This window comes from Rhinoderma darwinii, chromosome 5 (assembly GCF_050947455.1).
Source record: "Rhinoderma darwinii isolate aRhiDar2 chromosome 5, aRhiDar2.hap1, whole genome shotgun sequence".
In the NCBI taxonomy this organism is placed as follows: domain Eukaryota; kingdom Metazoa; phylum Chordata; class Amphibia; order Anura; family Rhinodermatidae; genus Rhinoderma; species Rhinoderma darwinii.
The window spans coordinates 255,112,842-255,134,642 of NC_134691.1; the positions used below are offsets into that span (position 1 = coordinate 255,112,842).

The 21,801-nt window shown below is 39.0% G+C and overlaps 1 protein-coding gene across 1 annotated transcript in view; it reads left to right on the forward strand.

Annotated features, from left to right (window-relative positions):
- The window catches only part of VOPP1 (VOPP1 WW domain binding protein), a 193,652-nt gene extending 174,135 nt beyond the window's left edge, over positions 1-19,517 (forward strand). The window contains exons 3-5 of the mRNA XM_075828235.1: positions 7,450-7,527; positions 14,712-14,848; positions 18,923-19,517. Coding sequence (XP_075684350.1) covers positions 7,450-7,527; positions 14,712-14,848; positions 18,923-19,095 — 388 coding nt within the window. The 3' untranslated portion in view covers positions 19,096-19,517. The remainder of the gene's footprint in view (positions 1-7,449; positions 7,528-14,711; positions 14,849-18,922) is intronic.
- Positions 19,518-21,801: the final 2,284 nt, after the last annotated feature.

Sequence of the window (21,801 nt, forward strand, 5' to 3'; positions counted from 1 at the left end):
AAAACCACTTCAGAACTGAACTCGTCCCTGAAAATATTTGAAAGTTTCTTAAAAATGTGAGAAATTGCTGCTGATGTTCTAAGCCTTGTAACGTCCTGGAAAAATAAAAGGATGTTCAAAAAACGATGCAAACATAAAGTAGACATATGGAATATGTTTATTAGTAACTATTTTGTGTGGTATTACTATCTGTTTTAAAAGCAGAAACATTCAAAATTAGAAAAATCATAATTTCTTCAAATTTTCTCTAAATTTTGGGGTTTTTCACAAATAAGCAAAGAATTTATCGACCAAATTTTTTGCCTAACATAAAGTACAATATGTCACGAGAAAACAATCTCATAATCGATTGGATAGGAAAAAGCATTCCGAAGTTATTACCACATAAAGTGACACATGTCAGATTTGAAAAAATGGGTCTGGTCCTGAAGGCCAAAATAAGCTTGGTCCTTAAGGGGTTAAAGGCATCAGCGGATGCAGTTCTCTAGTTATAATATACTGGAAGGCTTTTAAATGTAACTTGATTGAATAAAAAGTTCTGTAAATGTAGAAATGGCCATTTATTAAACAAATAACACAGAATACAGTGAACGCCATGGAGAATAATGAAACATACCAGGATTAAAAGGAAAATGGAAAAACTTCACAAATCTTCATTTTGAAAAGTTTTTAACACCCACCAAACACTATGATCTATATTCATGTTTCATATTCCTTAAAGGAGCACTATATATATACATGTGTATATATATATATATATATATATATATATATATGTATATATATATACATATATGTATGTGTATATATATATATATATATATATATGTATATATATATATATATATATATATATATATATACAGTCCAGGGTGGATGAACACAGCACTCCAAATGCAACAAATCAGGCCATGTGCTCGTTACCTGGGGGTGAATCAATTCCCCAATATCCAGATAGAGAGAAATGTAGAGCGTAGTAACGGCACCAGGACTTCAAGATGGATGAAAGCAAAAGTGGATTTATTTCACCTCAACACAGCAACGTTTCGGTTCAACAGGAACCTTTCTCAAGCCATAGTAAACTGAATAAAGTGTCAAACATTTATAGGAGGAGCATACATCAATTGGTAATAAAACAATTACATGTGTAAATCCATCAAAATATGAACAAAACATATACCAGTATTGAATGAAAACATTTCATAAGGTGCAGATCACTTTTCCACTGTGAAATATACAAAAACAATAAAATATACATACAAAATGTAGTGATAATTTACAAGACAACCTAAATAAGGACAATTTCCGATAATTGGAAGCAGGCAGAAGCTAATTATAATAAAGCACCAATGTACTCACTGTAAATCATTCAATCTGTGAAGAGATGACAAGTGCGTCCGACACACACATGTGTGCGTCTAGTACGCATGTCCAAAGATGGCGCCCAAACCGGATGTTTACATCCGGTGGAACGCATCAGATAGCAGGTTCCTACTGCGCACGCGCCACGACGGAGCTTGCGTTCCACCGCTCCTGCGCATGCGCCAGCCGGAACTAAGCTATTCAAAACCTAAAGATGTCCGAAAATAGCACAATATCCAAATTTAGACCATACTTGACACAATGCATTGGACTCAATTGTCCTTCCATAATGGATTTATGCAGATATTCAATCGCCTATACAGATAGTAAGGCTACAGCAAATATCAATGTGTACAAGATGCAAAGCTGCAGATGTAGTATACGACCCCCTAGTGGTAGAGAACTAAATCTACATGTCATATTATCTAAATATGATATGATTGTAAATATCAATGGGAATATTACGAATATTCTATTAGAGGGAACTTTAAACACTCCAAGCAAGGATATCAGATAGTCCCAATAAATAGCAAGGCAGAGAGAAACACATCTGCCAAAAATCGCGTAATATAAATGAATATCGACGCTAAACCCATATTTAGGTGGAGAAATAGAGTAACATTTATTAAAAATGCCAGGGAGGAAATACAAACATCAATAGCATTGCAACTATGTGGTCCGGATAAACAAAAATTTTAGGTTTAAACAAAGCTCTTCTAATATGTATTACAAGTGTAGCGTTGGTGCTTTTAAAGGGAAGACTTCTGCCGCTATCCAATGCCTCTCAAAATTGTTTAACAAGCAGTTGTGTATCTAAAGCGTGGAAAAAAAACGTGGAAAAAAAAGGAGAAGTATATTAATATACAAAATATGCCAATTAAAAACAAATGTATAAAATATATGTATATAAATTATATGTATATAAATTCAACGAAGGTCAAAATAGGACCCCAGTTGAACTATACATTACAGACACAAATTATACCTTTGAGGACGTCAACCAATCATATCTCTAAAGAACCACGGGAGAGAATAGATATCAAAAATTATCTCAAATATGTGGGCCACAAGAATATTCAATGTTCAACCCCTTAGGAGACATGGTTTCCAGTCTAAAAATCCACTCAAGCTCTTTCCTTTTGAGTACCAGACCCCTGTCACCGCCACGTCTCAGCTGAGGCACTGAGTCAATGACTCTAAATCTCAACTGTGATAAACTATGCTTCTTCTCAACAAAGTGTCTCGATACTGGTAGATCTTGTCTCTTAGTTTTAATGTTTGATTTGTGATTTCTCATCCTGAGACGTACCTCCGTAGTGGTCTCACCAACATAGTGAAGACCACATGGGCAGCTCAGCAGATAAATCACATAAGATGATTGGCACGTGAAAAAACCTTTTATCTTTATTGACTGGCCATTTTGTGGGTGACTAAAAGTGCTACCTTTGATCATCATATCACAGATGTTACAACCAAGACATGGGAAACACCCATGTTTAGGGGGGGCCAGAAACATCTGATTTTTCCGATGTGACCCGATGTCTGCCTTGACCAAAGAGTTTTTTAGTGTTTTACCTCTCCTATATGCCATCATAGGCCTCTCCTGGAATTCAGTAACCCCAGGAAGAGCTCTTTCCAACATCTTCCAATCCCTCCTCAGAATCCCACCAATCTGTGGGCTTAATGAGGAAAAAGTGGAGATAAATGGCAACCGAACATTCTTCCTAATAGCAATCTGACCACTAAGAAGGTCCTGTCTGTCCAGCAGATCCACCTTCCGTCTATTGGAATCCAGCACATAGTCTGGATACCCCCGATCGGAAAATTTTTTACACATTTGGTTAAGTCTGAAGGATACTTTTTCTTCCTGACTCACCACCCTTTTAACTCGAATAAGCTGACTATAAGGTAATGACTTCAGCAACATACTTGGATGCCCACTTGTAAAATGTAAGAGATTATTTCTATCCGTTTTTTTGGAAAACAGGTCAGAAACCAATCCATTGTTGACAATAGAAATTCGGGTATCCAAAAATTCAATAGAACTTGTAGAGAAAGACATAGTAAATATAATTGTGGGATTCAAATCATTGAGAAATGTGACAAACTCCTGTAGTTGAAGCATTGAGCCGGTCCATATGAGGAAGACATCGTCTATGTATCGCCACCACCGCAGCACTGAACTGAAGTGGTGGGACACATAAACAAGGCCCTCCTCAATACGCCGCATGAAAATATTGGCATATGTGGGGGCCACATTGGACCCCATTGCCGTTCCTCTTTTCTGTAGATAAAAAGTGTCTCCTACTAAAAAATAATTTTTCACAAGAATAAATTCCAATAATGATTGAATAAACCCAATTTTATTCTCAGAAAAGCCAGACCTCTCTAGATAGAAAAGCGAGGCATCAATACCCTCCTGATGGGTGATTGAGGTATACAGACTACCCACATCAAGGGTAACCAGAACCGACCGGTCAGGAATCACAAGATCCTGAATCCTGACCAGGAAGTCCGAGGTGTCCCTGATGTAGGAGTCTGCACCAATGGCAAACTGCCTAAGAATTTTATCCAGAAATGTAGCAGCTGGGACAAATAGGGAATCACACCCCGAAACAATAGGACGTCCAGGGGGCCGAGTGGGATCCTTGTGAATTTTGGGCAGTAAATAAAGAACGGGGGTCACAGGGAATTTCACCTGTAAAAAATCATGTAGATTCCTGTCAATAATTTTGCTCTTGAATGCATTGCCAATCAGGGTATCTAACTCACGAAGATACATGAACTTAGGGTCACCCAAAAGAGCAGCATAGACATTACTATCATTCAGTTGTCTGGTCATTTCTTCCAGATAAAGGGAGGTGTCCATAACAACTATGGCACCCCCCTTATCTGCCGGTTTGATGGTAAGATCCCTATTATCTATCAATTCTTTAAGTGCCAAATTTTCTGTGTATGTCAAATTTCTCTGAGTAAACTGACCACTCTGCACTTTCTTCAATGAATTTATCTGTTCTCTAACAAGTAAAATATAAGTTTCAACAGCATGGTTATTTTGGGGAGGTTGAAATTTACTCTTATTAAATAACCCATAATCCCTCAGATGGAGCATCTCACTAGCTGAAGTCATGGAGATTTCATCAGCGAATTGAGACTGTTCGCAAAAATATGCTTTAAGTCTCAATGATCTAAAAAAACATTCAAGGTGTAAATTTAATCTAAACCAATCAATAGGGTTATTTGGACAAAAAGATAGGCCACGATTAAGCACTTTAACCTGTGAATCGGTTAATATACATGACGAAATATTCACCACTAGATCTGGGGGTTTTTCTTTCTGGTCTGGTATTGCCGTATCCCCCGTGCTGGAGTCGACCTGCCTCTGGTTCTGTTGGTATTCGCTCTTCCTCCTATATTTCCTCCCGCCCCGGCGGGTTCGCTTTCTCCTAAAATAGGGGTGTCCATGTTGTCCCCTAAAAAAGGAACATTATACTGGTCATCAGAGAATTCTGAATCCGTGACGTATGGCTCGGCTCCCCTGTATCTTCTTCTGGGTCCTCTTTCGATCCTCCTGGGACCCCTTGGGTCAGCCTCTTCACCCTGCCAGCAATAGATTTTGCCAGTGGCGTAATCATCTACATCTCGCTGCCATTTCTGGCGTTTGGTCTTCTCAATGTCGCTGCGGAACTTCTGTAAATATAAAGCAACTTTATCTCTCAGGTTAGAGAAATCTTGTGGAGACATCATCTCTCTCAGCTGAGCCTCTTTCTCGCTCACACGTATTTTCACCAGATCGATTTCCTTCTGTAAGAACTCCAGGTTCAACAGCAGAAGGTCTTGGGAGTATTTATTTGAGATAGCTTCAAACCTCTCCTTAAATGCTGTATTGGCAGGGAAGAGATTGGGTCTCAAATGCGAGCGCATGCCACGCGGTATACGGAGACATCTGTAATACTCGCCAAGTGTTGATAAATGTAGCTCAAGGGAAATTGACCTAGCTTAGTTCCGGCTGGCGCATGCGCAGGAGCGGTGGAACGCAAGCTCCGTCGTGGCGCGTGCGCAGTAGGAACCTGCTATTTGATGCGTTCCACCGGATGTAAACATCCGGTTTGGGCGCCATCTTTGGACATGCGTACTAGACGCACACATGTGTGTGTCGGACGCACTTGTCATCTCTTCACAGATTGAATGATTTACAGTGATTTACAGTGAGTACATTGGTGCTTTATTATAATTAGCTTCTGCCTGCTTCCAATTATCGGAAATTGTCCTTATTTAGGTTGTCTTGTAAATTATCACTACATTTTGTATGTATATTTTATTGTTTTTGTATATTTCACAGTGGAAAAGTGATCTGCACCTTATGAAATGTTTTCATTCAATACTGGTATATGTTTTGTTCATATTTTGATGGATTTACACATGTAATTGTTTTATTACCAATTGATGTATGCTCCTCCTATAAATGTTTGACACTTTATTCAGTTTACTATGGCTTGAGAAAGGTTCCTGTTGAACCGAAACGTTGCTGTGTTGAGGTGAAATAAATCCACTTTTGCTTTCATCCATCTTGAAGTCCTGGTGCCGTTACTACGCTCTACATTTCTCTCTCTCTATATATATATATATATATATATATATATATATATGAAATACTAAAAAGAAAACAGAACTTATTATTCTCATCTTCTTTGATCCTAGCCTGCCTCATATTACAATGAAAACTAAGAGAACTATAGAAAAAAATATTCTATGTGTCCCAGGAAATTAGAAGAGGTCTGCAGGGCACCTGGCTGCAGCAGGAGCTCTTCCCCCTCTGCTCTGTCTGCTACAAGAGTACAGTACCTTGCAGTAATATTTTCCCTACAAAATTTGACTATTAGTAGTGAAAGGAAGAAAACATTGCAGTACTCAAATGAAAGCTTTTAATTTCCACATTTTCTTTATTACTACAGTAGAGTTCTTCAATGCAGGGTATCTTTATACATTCAGTGCATAAAAAAAAAAAAATCTGCAACAAAGTACAGTGGTAAGCAAGTGAATGGGGTATTACAAAACCCCATTTACTCACAGAGGAAAAAACTCTGCATGGATTTCTTCTGGATTTTTGAAGCACAACAGCTGAAATCCACGACAACATCCATATGTGAAACATTTTCTGTCATGTTTTTTTTTTTTGTTATTCGTTTTGCATAAAGTTCCTTATGTCCTACTAACAGAACTTTTAAGACTTTGTTTAAATTCAGTTTATTTTTATCTAAATTATTGTAAGTTAACCTTTCCTCTGATTGATTTGAAATCTGATTGAGGACTTGATACAATATAACCACCTATTCATGTTTTGTGGTAATGAGTTCAAAAGCTTAATATAGATTTGCCCCTAGAGTAAAAGTCTCTAGAATTTTAGCTCTGCCATAACACCAGTCTTAAAAGAACCTGTTCGTGAGTCACGAAATGTATAAATCTTCCATGTAAATGACATATAACTATAAGGTTTATTTGATGCTTACAATTGCACATTAAATGTAGTATTTTTTCTTCTTTACTATAAACAGGTTATTATTTTTTGCTGAAGTTGTTATGTACAGAACCCGTGAGGGTAGGGGGTAATCATGCATATGTCTTGGGTATATGTAATTTGAGTAATTTTTTTCTAGAGTAAATGGGATAATTTAGGTATGTGTGTATCTCATATATATATATATATATTTACAAAGAGATATTGCCCAGTAAAATATATGTGAATGTTGGGTAAACAATTGAATATAAGGACATTGGTGTATGTACATTCTTTTTAGGTTGACTACTGTATCTGAATGTTATTTGGCGGGATTTAACCTCTGTAAGAAGCTAGTAGTGATCACATTGTCTTTCTTTTCTAGAAATGTACAGTATATCTTATCACTCCAGCATGATCCACCTTTTCCCCTCCCGGTCTTTTTGACCAGAGATGACAATTCTCTTTTTTCTTAGTCTAAAATCTTTTAGTACATTTTTGTCTCCCTTTTAATGACCATAGAATAATGACTATCTATTTCTATATTTTAGCCTTGGTTTGCTGACAACAAATTATATTTCTATTTGTAGATGCCGAGCATATGAAGACTGTTGTGGATCAAGATGTTGTGTACGGGCACTCTCTATCCAGCGGCTATGGTATTTCTGGTAGGTTACATTATGAAGTTTATTTGCACAGTACAGAAGAAAATTGAGAACAGTGACTATAATCATGTACATAGTGGTTCAGATCGCACCAGACTTAATAGGTGCACGAATAGGGTCCCAATCCAATTGTAACGAAAATAAGTATTCAGCACTTAATGCTGTAGTTGAAGAAAATCTTGTTTTTATTTATGAAAATAATGCCAGAGGCTTAGTGCAAGGTTTCGGTCGTTAAATGACCTTCATCAGGCCTTGTAGAGACAATATAAGCAATTTTTAGAAAGTATATTATATATATCCAAGAAATAAATATCTTTCAGAGTATAAACATTATGAACAGTGCCATAACATGCACGCAGACATGTACAATCAGTGATATCAAGTATCGAAAAATATAGGACAAAATAAAAGAAAAAACTCCTTAATGAAGATAAGGATATGGAGATATAGGTGGCAGGTGGACATCCTATGACAGTACTGACGACATCACGCCAATGGCAGTAATGACGGCATCACGCCAGCGGCGTCTGCTAACATCTCCGCTCCCACTAAGAGTCCCGTAGCGTAGCAGTACGGACTACAGACGCCTACTATACCGCCCACATCAAGAGTGACGTAGGTTAACATGCCTATAGTACCGCCCATACAAGACTTATAAGGAGCCACCCGGCGTGATGACGTTAGCGCCAGTACTAGCGGCCAGTCGACATTCTGAATAGAGCGCCAACTACAGGATTATCCATTTCCCAGTACGGCTCAGGTGAGAAGTCTATACTTTAATAGATCTATTTCTAGTTCACATACATACTTATGCATAACTTTTGCCAACTTTGCCTCAGCTTTGCATCAGCAGGATATGGGTATTTTCTGACTACTGTATAAGAATATATATATATATAGAAAGTGTATAAGTGTGTATATATATATATATATATATATATATATAGAGAGAGAGAGAGATATGTGTCCTACTACATGAGTACATATGGGTTACCTATACACATCGTTCAAACTCACTCAGATTGACCTATTATTTATATACAAAATTCTTTCCATCTTCCTTAATCTTCTACACATACAGATAGTGAATGGTTGTTACAGTAGTAGATCCACTCACCATCTCGTGCTGTATCTCATACATGTGTCCTACTACCGACTGTGGATGCCCCCAATACCACCTACAGGTGTCTCTACTTATCCCCATATCCAATATATCACAGTGTACCATTGACCTTCATACGCTATGCTATTATTGACCAATATGTCCTTGATGTTGTTACCTGTCATAGGATGTCAACCTGCCACCTATATCTTCATATCCTTATCTTCATTAAGGAGTTTTTATTTTATTTTATCCTACATTTGTCGATACTTGATATCACTGACTGTACATGTCTGCGTACATGTTATGGCTGTGTTCATAATGTTTATACCCTAAAAGACATTTATTTTTGGGATTTATATAATATACTTTCTAAAAATCGCTTATGTTGTCTCTACAGTGACTGATGAAGGTCATTTAATGACCTAAAAGTCCCACTAATTTTCATAAATAAAAACAAGATATTCTTCAACTACAGCATTGTGTGCCGAATACTTATTTTCGTTAATGACTATAATCATGTTATGCTATAACTGTATGATGCGTATATTCACAGTATATGCAGACTTCAAAGGGATTTTCCGTTTAGGACAATCTGATCACAGGGTGTCCTGTTACTGCCACCCCCAATAAAACCATGGCAGCAATTGTTCAATTTCCCTATAGCTCGACCACGGAAATGTAGCATTGTACAGCGTCCACTAAATATGTGCCAAATGGATTGTCCATGTAATTCACAAACACTGTGGGTCTTCCAGTGTAAGAAATGCTGTTTGTAGCCACTCTCTAGTCTGGTTAATAGATTAGGGGCACAAACAGCCACCCACCCGCTATTCACTCAGAATGCCCTAATAACTTGTTTGAAGATTAGTTATCCTTTAAAATCCAGCATATCTGTTATTTTCATGGTTACCTGATTCCAGGATTTCTAATCTGTAGCGCAAAGCAAAGGTTGGTCAGCATAAAGATTGGGTTAGAACGCCTTTCGACAATCCTTTTTTTGTCAGAAGAGTCACAGGAAAACAAGCTGATCACAGGTGGAACCCCCAGCGATTAGCCGTAATCTGCAGGGGAACCTTGCAGCAAATATTAAATTCCCTAAAGTACCACAACAGCTAAAATCATGTTGCCCAGTCAATTACACAGATTTGCCGGGTTCTATAGATCAAAAAATAAAAGCTCATTGTAGCCGCTCTCCCCTCTGGCTAATAGATTGGTGTCCTGAATTGGTTAATGCACTTCTTTAGCAGAAAACCCACGCAGCACTGATCTCTGTTCTGCAAACAAGCAACATTGCACATTCTAAAGGGAAGAGGAGAACACTAATGCAATTCTATAACATACCTCACAACTTTCAAGTATCAAAGATGTGCAATTTTAGTCATTTTAAGCCATGCCTCTAACCACGCCCAATCCCCGCCCATACACACCCCGTTCAGACCACACAGTATCATGCTCCCATAGTGCCTCCCCACAATATAATGCCACTTTAGCGCCCCCCTCCCACAGTATAATGCCAAATAGTTGCCCCCGCACTGTATAATGTCCCCATACAGTATAATGCCCCAATACAGTATAAGCCAACACAGATGCCCCCATACAGCCCACACAGATGCCCCTCCATACAGTATAATGTCCCCATACAGCATAATTCCCCCATAGCTGCCCCCACACAGTACAATGTCCCCCATAGCTGCCCACACACAGTATAATGTCCCATAGCTGCCACCACACATTATAATGTCCCCCATAGATGCCCTCCACAGTATAATGCCCCCATAGCTGCCTCCATACAGTATAATGCCCAAACAGATGCCCTCATACAGTATAATGCCCCATAGTGCGACAATGCCATGTAGATAGTGCCACAATGCCCACTGTAGAAAGTGCCCACATAGATGGTACCAGTGCCCGTATACCACCAGTGCCCACATAGTGCCATGGTGCCCAGATTTAAAGTGCCAGTGCCCACATATAAAGTGCCAGTGCCCATGTAGATGGTGCCCATATAGTGCCACAGTGCCCATGTAGATAGTGCCACACCCCCTTGAAGACAGCGCCACCCTGCCTGTAGATAGCGCTAACCCCCCTTGTAGATAGCTCCACCCTGCCTGTAGATAGCACTAACACCCCCTGTATATAGCTCCATTGGGGCTCCCTCTAGGAGAGGAATCCCCAGCCAGATCATCGGCCATGCTGTGGCCGGGGATTCCGCTCCAGGAAAAGCCCCTGACGTCACTATCCATAAATGGACAGTGCCGCCAGGGGCTTCTCCAGGGGGGCAATCCCCGGCCAGAGCATCGGCAGTGCTCTGGCCGGGGATTCCGCTTCAGGAAGAGCCCCTGACGTCACTGTCCATATATGGACAGAGCCTCCAGGGGCTTCTCCAGGAGGGGAATCCCCGGCCAGAGCGTCGGTAACATTCTGGCCTAGGATTCCGCTCCAGGAGGTGCCACTGACGTTACTGTCCATACATGGACAGTGACGTCAAATGCTTTCCCAAGACAGGAAGCTTGCGCTGCTCTGGCCCGGGACTCCATGGTTGAATCGTGGAGCACGGAGCAGACAGTTCCCTGCTTCAGCAATTGATTCAACTGTATCTGCGTCCTGAGGATGCAGATACAGTTGAAACCAGGACATACCACCGGCTGCCCGGGACAGTTGGTCACCGCCCGGAATCCGGGACTGTCCTGCTGAATCCGGGACAGTTGGGAGGTATTCTATAATGCATTATTAGTAGATATCACTCATTATGTAACCTTTTTATGCTTTACCACTTAAAAAAGGTAATAAGAAGTATACAAAGTGCTGCTAAAAGAAATTTCACCCAAGATTTATAACCCTATACTCAACCCGAAAAAATAATCAAGTACAAAAATTTGAGACATCATTATACTGAATTAGATTAAATTGGATAGTGCATAATTATCAGTTTAAGTCTGAGTAAAATAATGGAGAGAGAACAAATTACAGGTAGTCTACAACACCACCACAAGTGAATTAACCCCTTGAGGACACAGCCTTTTTTGGCCTACAGGGTGCAGTGATTTTTGTTTTCGTTTTTTTCATCGTCGCATTCCATATTTTTTATTTTTCTGTCGACATAGCCGTATGATTGCTTATTTTTTTGTCGCACCATTTTTAAGTATATATAATGTATTGTTTAACTTTTAGAAAAAAAATATCAATTCCACCATTGTTTTTTGGGTTTTGTTTTTACGCCGTTTACCGTGCGTTGTAAATTACATGTTATCTTTATTCTGCAGGTCAGTACGATTATAGCGAAGCCAAATGTATATAGTTTTTTATGTTTTACTATTTTATTAAATAAAAACACTTGTGTTAAAAAAAATTGTTACGTTTTTTGTGTTGCCATACTGTGAGAGACATAACTTTTTTATGTTATCTTCAACAGTGCTTTGTGAAGGCTTTTTTTTTTTTGCGGGATGAGTTCATGTTTCTGGGATACATCATTTTAATCATTTTAAACATGAAACAATAAATATTTTACGGCATTCACAGATTAACGTGATAATATTAAAGTATGGATCGTTATCAATTATTATTAATTTTATTCTATTTTTTTACATAATAAAGTATTTTTTGGGGGAGAAAAGGGTGTTTTTGTGTTTTATTTCTTTATTTTCTTTTTATAAAAAATATTTGTAAACCTTTTATTTGACTTTTTTTAACTTTTTTCTTTACCCACTACGGAACTAGACTAAAGTATGCGATCGAATGATCGCTGATATAGTACACTACAGCAACCTATTGGCACCCTGGAATCGCGTTGCTGGTGGGTTGATGTGCTGACAGAGCCTTCTCCTTCTGTAAACCACAAGGGGTTAAAAAGCCTGGATTGGAGTAATCTTCGATCCTGACCGTTAGAGCGAAGTATTGGCTGTGTAATACAGCCGGCACCCACAAGTAATGGCTCAGGCAGAGCGTCCATTCCTGCGCCTATAATGTACCATTACGTATTTTTTGTGGTAACTGTTCAGTTCCCATGACGTAAATGTCCGTCATAGGGCAGGAAGGCATTAAAGTAACACTCAAGGCAAAGGCTGAAGTAGCATAGAGGAGGCCACTTTATCCACCAAGGTTAATTTATGTGTTTCCCGCCGATTCACAGATCCCTCTGGGTCTTCTAGCAAGGCCTTCTGTCAGATGCTAAGCAGATGTAGTCATGGCCTTTACGTGAATCTGTACAATAAATAATTCCCTTTGTGTGCGATAAGGAACCAATAAGTTAGGCCCTCTTCATGTTGCGTTTATGAACTACGTTTATTGTGTACCTTGGGAAAGCTCCTGAAGTACAAGATAAACATGTCCATATGGTCCATTAGCCCAATGGAGACCAAAAGAGTGCCTCCGTTGGGCTGGTATACTTTTTTTTTGAAGGATGGAATAGCGTAGTAGACTACGCTATTCCATCCCTAGGGATCCCTCTAAAAAATGTATACCGCTCGGTATAATTTTTTTAACATGGTCGTCTTTGGCTAACTACTGCTACTGTTAGGCCTCCGCCCCAAATATACGTTAAACGTATATGTCAGTGAGCTCCAGCGACGTCTGGAGTTTTCCTAGGGCTGGAGTCCAGGGGCAGAGCTTCAGGAATCGCTCTTCCCGGGTTCTCGGGCCCTGAGGAACCTGCAGACACCTTCTGGAGTTTCCCCTGCGTCAAAGTCCCCGGCTGACGCGTTTCACTGTATGCCATACAGTAGGATATATTGGAACCTTCCATCGGAGGTATACGTTGGGATTCCTCCCGACATACAGTATACCTCCTACAGAAGGCCAAAACATGATGTGAAGGGGGCCTTAAACAGTGGCGATGGGCTCATCAGCGCTGTAAAAAGTTGGATTTTCAGCTTTACCCTGAAGAATCACTTTTATTGGGGCTCCACAATAGATCTAATTTTCACCTTTGTCTGCAAAATCTCTGATGGGAGTAAGGCTTTGTTCACATCTGTGTTGGGGTCCCGTTCTGACGTTCCGCCGGAGCTTTCCGTCAGAACGGGACCCTGAACAGACAGAAACTGACACAGAGGTTTCCGTTTCCATCACCATTGATTTCAATGGTGACGAATCCAGTGCCCATGGTTTCCGTTTGTCTCTGTTGTGCACTGGACCCGTCATTTTGCCGGAAGCAATAGCGTAGTCGACTACGCTATTGCTTCCGGCAAAACGACGGGTCCGGTGCACAACAGTGACAAACAGAAACCATGGGCACTGGATCCGTCACCATTGAAATCAATGGTGATGGAAACAGAAACCTCTGGTTTCTGTCAGTTTCTGTTCAGGGTCCTGTTCTGACGGAAAGATCCCACGGAACATCAGAACGGGACCCAACGCAGATGTGAACGAAGCCTAAGCTGTGTTCCCAAGACAAAGTAGAATGAAAGGTGTAAAAACAAGATAGTGCTGGACATAGTTATTTCCTAATATACAGTATTAAGCCTCGCTAACTCTACTCAAAGTTACATCTCACACAGGTTAATGGAGAGGAATGCTCTAGGCGAATACACGTTGCTAGAGCAAGGGTGACCTTCTAGTTAGAAAAAAAAGCACTATGTAGATAGGTATATGCAACAAGCAGCTTATTATATAGACCCTGAAAGTGTAGACTATAGTTGATGACCACAAATGGGAGCAAAATTATTATCTTACTTTTTACAAAACTTTTCTTTATATGTCATATTTATCATAATCAGGCAAACAATTTAATATTTCATTCTGAATATATAGGTCTGGTATGTCTAGAAATTGACAGTAGATCTCAATGAGGCTCACCAATGTTGGGAGAATCCAAGATTTAGGAATGTTTACCTATGTTCAGATTTTAGTTAAGAAGGACGGAATAAGAAATAAACTAATTTCTTTCCCTAGGCTATGTCTTTATGGTTACATTGCACTCTATTGCATTACTTTCCAGTCATTTGAATATGGGTGAGATTTAATGTGCGACTAAATGATGGGCCTTTATCTGCAATGGTTTGTAGTAGCTGGGGCAATATAACAGATCGGGAAATTCCTAAGGTCATGCTTCTATTACACAGTAACATATTCTGATCTCGTTCTCTAGGTTTCTACTGATGATGGGAGTTCTGTTTTGTTGCGGAGCAGGATTCTTCATTAGAAGGCGAATGTACCCACCATTGATTGTTGAAGAACCAACATTTAATGTATCTTATACAAGGCAAACACCTGGGCCTCCACCAGGTCTGATCAAGATTTTCCATATTTTTAAAACCCATTGTAAGAAAATGATACACATTGAGGCATATTTATCAACTTATTTACACAGGTTTTACCATACTTACCCAAGCAGAAATGTGGAGGTGGACTATGTCAGGTACAACCTGGTGTTCTTCAGTAGTTGCACCCACTTGACACCCACTACACTCTCATTACGTTCTGGCCAGTATTAGTAAATGTGCCTCAATGTCTTTTGTAAAGACAACCATATGACAACATGGCACTTAAACGCTAGCATGTTGAAAGCTGGACATGAATAATAAAAGCAAATCAAATATTAATATTGAGTGTTGAAGCATTACCATTACTCTGAATTTAAGGTAGTAGGTAATTGTACAAAATAATGGGCTCTTGAAGGGGTTTTACAGGGTCTAGTAAAAAAAGTTTATCAGACAATCATAAAGATAAATAAAATGTACAGTATATTGTGATTTGAATCTGCACAGTATCTTGTGTCTAGTTTATTGCACATTAACAATGTGGATGTTTGGTATGTGAGAGAGATGGACACAGAAGACAGGCTGCTGATATATTTATCCTATAGGTCTTTTCATACCCTGCTGGGGCTGCTGTGTACTGTTCTACTGGCAGATCTCTAGACACAACCCTCAGCAGGGTAAAACATATACATACACACATATACACAACCACCGCCGCTGATAGTTAATGTTCTGCATTACACTTTACATTATTTACATACGGTGCAATGAAAACATATTTGTCCTGATTTCTTCTTTTTTGCCATACTTCCTAAAACGTAACTGTGATTTCATAAAAAGTTTGACGTGTCCTAGTGACATGTCAGAAGTTTTGATTGGTGGTGGTCCTGGTTCTGAGACCCACACCAATTGCTGTAACAAAGGGGCAGAAGTGCTCAGCCAAATGCTGTGCCCCTTCATCAGTAATGGTATAACTTCAGCTCTTTTCAGCTCTCCTCGGAAAGATGGAGTTAGCTGAAGATGGGCTCATAGACTTTTATGAACCTGCCTTCAGCTAACCCCACCTCCTTGGAGGTGAGTCAAAGTTATACCATTACAGCCGAAGGGGCACAGCGCTCATTTTTTTATTCATGAATTATTTTTCATGGCACTGTGGTGGAAATATTTTTGATAGCAGTGTGCACAGATTGTATCTACTCACATTGGACCCTGTCTGGTTTAAGACATGATCAAATGTCTCTTTCCATCATACACACGTCATGTATACTCACATATATATATATATATATATATATACACTACCGTTCAAAAGTTTAGGGTCACTTAGAAATTTCCTTATTTTTGCAAGAAAAGCACAGTTTTTTTTCCAATGAAGATAACATTAAATTAATCAGAAATACACTCTATACATTGTTAATGTGCTAAATGACTATTCTAGCTGCAAACGTCTGGTTTTTAATGCAATTTCTACATAGGTGTATAGAGGCCCATTTCCAGCAACCATCACTCCAGTGTTCTAATGGTACATTGTGTTTGCTAACTGTGTTAGAAGGCTAATGGATGATTAGAAAACACTTGAAAACCCTTGTGCAATTATGTTAGCACCGCTGTAAACAGTTTTGCTGTTTAGAGGAGCTATAAAACTGACCTTCCTTTGAGCTAGTTGAGAATCTGGAGCATTACATTTGTGGGTTCGATTAAACTCTCAAAATGGCTAGAAAAAGAGAGCTTTCATGTGAAACTCGACAGTCTATTCTTGTTCTTAGAAATGAAGGCTATTCCATGCAAGAAATTGTCAAGAAACTGAAGATTTCCTACAACGGTGTGTACTACTCCCTTCAGAGGACAGCACAAGCAGGCTCTAACCAGAGTAGAAAGAGAAGCGGGAGGCCCCGCTGCACAACTGAGCAACAAGACAAGTACATTAAAGTCTCTAGTTTGAGAAATATACGCCTCACAGGTCCTCAACTGGCAGCCTCATTAAATAGTACCCGCAAAACGCCAGTGTCAACGTCTACAGTGAAGTGGCGACTCCGGGATGCTGGCCTTCAGGGCAGAGTAGCAAAGAAAAAGCCATATCTGAGACTGGCTAATAAAAGGAAAAGATTAATATGGGCAAAAGCACACAGACATTGGACAGAGGAAGATTGGAAAAAAGTGTTATGGACAGATGAATCGAAGTTTGAGGTGTTTGGATCACACAGAAGAACATTTGTGAGACGCAGAACAACTGAAAAGATGCTGGAAGAGTGCCAGACGCCATCTGTCAAGCATGGTGGAGGTAATGTGATGGTCTGGGGTTGCTTTGGTCCTGGTAAAGTGGGAGATTTGTACAAGGTAAAAGGGATTTTGAATAAGGAAGGCTATCACTCCATTTTGCAACGCCATGCCATACCCTGTGGACAGCGCTTGATTGGAGCGAATTTCATCCTACAACAGGACAATGACCCAAAGCACACCTCCAAATTATGCAAGAACTATTTAGGGAAGAAGCAGGCAGCTGGTATTCTATCTGTAATGGAGTGGCCAGCGCAGTCACCAGATCTCAACCCCATAGAGCTGTTGTGGGAGCAACTTGACCGTATGGTACGCAAGAAGTGCCCATTAAGCCAATCCAACTTGTGGGAGGGCCTTCTGGAAGCATGGGGTAAAATTTCTCCCGATTACCTCAGCAAATTAACAGCTAGAATGCCAAAGGTCTGCAATGCTGTAATTGCTGCAAATGGAGCATTCTTTGACGAAAGCAAAGTTTGAAGGAGAAAATTATTATTTCAAATAAAAATCATTATTTCTAACCTTGTCAATGTCTTGACTATATTTTCTAGTCATTTTGCAACTCATTTGATACATATAAGCGTGAGTTTTCATGGAAAACACAAAATTGTCTGGGTAACTCCAAACTTTTGAACGGTAGTGTATATATATATATATTTTAGGAACATGGGAAGTCAATCAATATGGTTTTGGAGGGTAGGAGTATCTAAAAAAAATCCTGCATAAACATAGTAAAAATATTACAAATTCCATGTAGATGTTGCCCCTGGTTGGAACGGATCTCAAAAATACATGCCACTGTAAGATACCAGTGTTAATCACTGAGTTACTGAATGACTTGACTGTACTGCTGGGCATACTCAGTGGCATTTTATATGGACTGGAAGTCACTAAAATCCAATAGGGATTGTTTTACTATGAGTAATGAATAAAAATAAAAACCTTATGCCCCTTTAATATAATATCCAGGAAATCCGCTCTCCTGTACATCTTTTTTGATCAAAAGTGGAATTGGATCTAGACACAAGGAAGAAGCGAAATATTCCCTAAGTACTATATACGTAATATGTAAAGGAATATTTCCTTTTCTCCCTTGTGCCGAGAGCAGATTCTTCTTTTGATTAAAAAAGATGCACAAAGGGCTCTAGTGTTATTGGTACCAAACCTGGCTAGTGTGAAGGCCGTCAGCTTGGTTCTGCTGCTTGCTTCACTAGCTTAGTGATTGATGCTTTGATCATTTAATGTTAGTTGTGAATATTTTATCTGCCCTTATATAAATTTTTGTACCTATAATATAGAAATACAATAAGTTTTTGTTTAATAACACACAATGTTTAACTTTAAAGGCCTAAGCTAATATTATATGGTATGCAAAGTGAATGTCCACCTTTTAACATCATGTCATTTTTAGGTCCAATATTTTGAACTAGTCATTTGGAATTGGACTAGGAATTGGAGCTATGTTTTTCTTGTATAGAGCTCTAAATCACCTGCTTCTCTTCACACAACCATTGAGTTAAATGATAAAATTCTGACAGTCTGCAGCCACCACTAGATGGAGTGTAGAATCTTATTGCATACGGTTTTATTATTGAGTTTCATTTATGTACTAATGCTCCTCCTAGGGGTGGTAATATAAAGAAATTGGGTGCTTGGTATCAGAAAAATAGAGCTTCAACCCCTATAAATATTTATATTAGGAGATAAATCTGCATAGAATTTGTGTACAAAATAGTGTTGAAAGATGGACATTCACTTTAAAGACTTCTGTACTTCAAAAAACATGGGACAGACATCTAGTAATGTATTTAATTTTATATTTCAGGACCTCAGCAGCCAGGAATGCCATATTATTCTGATCAAGGGGGAAACCCAGCTGCACCTTCATTTCACATGCAGCCAAACTCCCCTCAAGGAAACCCAGCTTTCCCGCCTCCCCCGTCGTACTATAACACACCTCCACCGCCCTATGAGCAAGTGGTGAAATCTTGCAAATGAAGCAACTTTGCACTTGGCAATGTTTTTCTTCTTATATCTGACTTTTTACAACTTTGACATGAGGAGGACTCTCCCTTGACATGATAATGGATCTCTTGGTATGAAATCATTGGAAGACCAGGTCCGCTCAGAGAGAACAGCTCTTGCTGGAATATGAGTTGTGAAAATTTTTCAGAATTGCAGTTTATGTTACCTTCTCAGCACTAGCATGGGGTTTCATGGATAAATGCACTCCTCCATTGCTGGAAAGTCAGTTTTTCAGTTTAATTTATTTTTTTTCTACACGTTCCTAGTATGTAGCTCTTTCATTGTATCTATGCTGGTGGTGTACAGTACATATCGTTACCTAGTTTGCCTATTATTCTTGAGAGTGCAAGCAGATTATGCAGTATCTATAATAAAAGGCATGCTCTTCATGGAAACCATGTTTGATAAGTTGTGTTTTTCATCAAAATTTAAGAAAAAAAATATAATAAATACATGCAAACAGATGAAGGTTATCTCTGCTAAAAAAGTACAAAAACCCACTTTCATTGATGGCAGACATGGGGTGGTGAATTCTCTTAGGTGGTACATACTGTATTTAGTAACCAAGAACATTTACAAAAATTGTGCTTTTAATAAAATGGGCTTACTAGGGTAATTTAACATACCAGGTCCATTAAATGTTTCAGTTTTGTCCCACAATTGCAAGTTTCCAAGGTGCTCTGTACACTATAGGTCACCAACACCACAGAAAATAAGTTGGCTATACAATGCTTGGCTGTACAGGAGAAGTTGCCAAAATGATGGCCCCTTCTCAGTTCTATATAGTAATTGGTTGAAGCTTCACCTCAGGGACTTCCTTCTCTGTCTGCTCCTTGCTGGCAAAATACAGTGCTCATTTATGATTTCTAGATAATTCTCCCTACTTTTTGGACCAAATGCAGTAGTAGCAGCTAAAATGGATGACAGTTCTTAGTATTATCAGTATTATGTGCAGAGTGAATGAAGGGAAGAGGCAAAGAAGAAAGAGTGTGAGATGCAGCTTTAGCAAAATCCGCAGAGCAGGAAGTGATGTCAGAGAAGAGGAGCGCCTTTTTAGTGTTCCACTGTGCAGCCCAGTAACATGAAACTATTTTGTGATTTCCTGTTGTGTTAAGCAACAGAGCACCTGGAAAACTTGCCTTTGGGGGAACAAAGAAAGAACTAACTGCCCTGGTATGTTAAATGACTATAGTAGGTCCATTTTATAACTTCTGAATTTTTTTTCATTTGAATTAACTGATTTAATGGTAAATTCTTTAATTGGATTACACCTTTAAGGTGTTAATGTGCCAATCTGACCCAGAGCCCGTGTTCACCCATACACTATTAGGCTGTGTTCATACAGTAAGTTGTGGTTATATCTTGTTTCTTGCTGCAATTATGTGTACCACCCCGATATGACCGCAATGTGTAAACAGAGCCGTATGCACTGTAAGTGCCTCTCATTTAAAAAAAAAAAAAAAAAAAATATATATATATATATATATATATATATATATATATATATATTAAATAGGTTAATATTTCTGTGCTGATTAAGGTCATAATATATTTATATTGGGTTAGAGCTTAATTGTTGTGAAACAAATCTCCAAATTCTCTGATTCCCTTCACAAAGCCAGTCTACATCTGGGTGCCTGTAGCCCCCTCTAGAGGGAGCTTACAAAACACAGATTTATACTGCTCCCACTGAACTTAAGGCCCTGTTCACACAGAGTTTTTTGACGCGGAAACAGTGTCGGAAAACGCTTTAAAAATGTCCGAAAATGCCTCCCATTGATTTCAATGAGAGGTGGACTCGTTTTTTACCGCGAGCGGTAAAAAGAAGCGACGTGCCCTATCTTCGAGCGTTTACACCTCTGACCTCCCATTGACATCAATGGGAGGCAGAGAAAGCTTATTTCGCTGCGTTTTTGCCCGTGACACTCAATGGGTGCGAGTGAAAAACGCAGCGAAAAACGCGGCGAAAAACGCGGCAAATGGCGTGCAGGCATATCAAAATCTGGCTCAAAATTCCAAACGGAATTGTGAACAGGGCCTAAATACTGAAATAAATCTGCCTTTAGTTAGTTCCCCTTAGTTTTGGCTACAAGCACCTAGAATGTTATCCCTTATGTGTTAATGTAAAAAAATTTCAACTGCACCAATGCCACTAAAACTAGAACTGTATCAACTTTGCAGATAGTCTTGCCTAATCAAATGTTAGTACAGTATAGTACAGACTGTCTGCAAAGTTGCTATTTATTTCAGATGCACTAAGTTTACATAGCCTTAAATATCTTTAATACTAGGGATTTGAAATTGATCAACAGAATATTGCACCTCTTTATATAAAAACTATTAAAAGATTGAAATAGATAAACATTAAGTACTAAAACTTGACTCATAATAGGAATAACAGCAACTTCTTGACTGCAAATATGAGAAGCAAAAAATGTAATGAAGATATGACACAAAGCTGATAAATATTACTTTGATGGACATAGCCAATGTTAATGAAAAGGGAATCTTAAAGACACAAAGAGAATTTTTTTCGAAAGAGGCATAACTACAACTTTCGTCAAATTTGCCTAATGTAGCTGTTGGTTTAATAACTCTTCAGAGTCATTAAGTAGAAAGGTTAGGGCAGCACCATACAGATTTCCAGGCTGCAAAGTCTCGAGAAATACCCAATTCTCT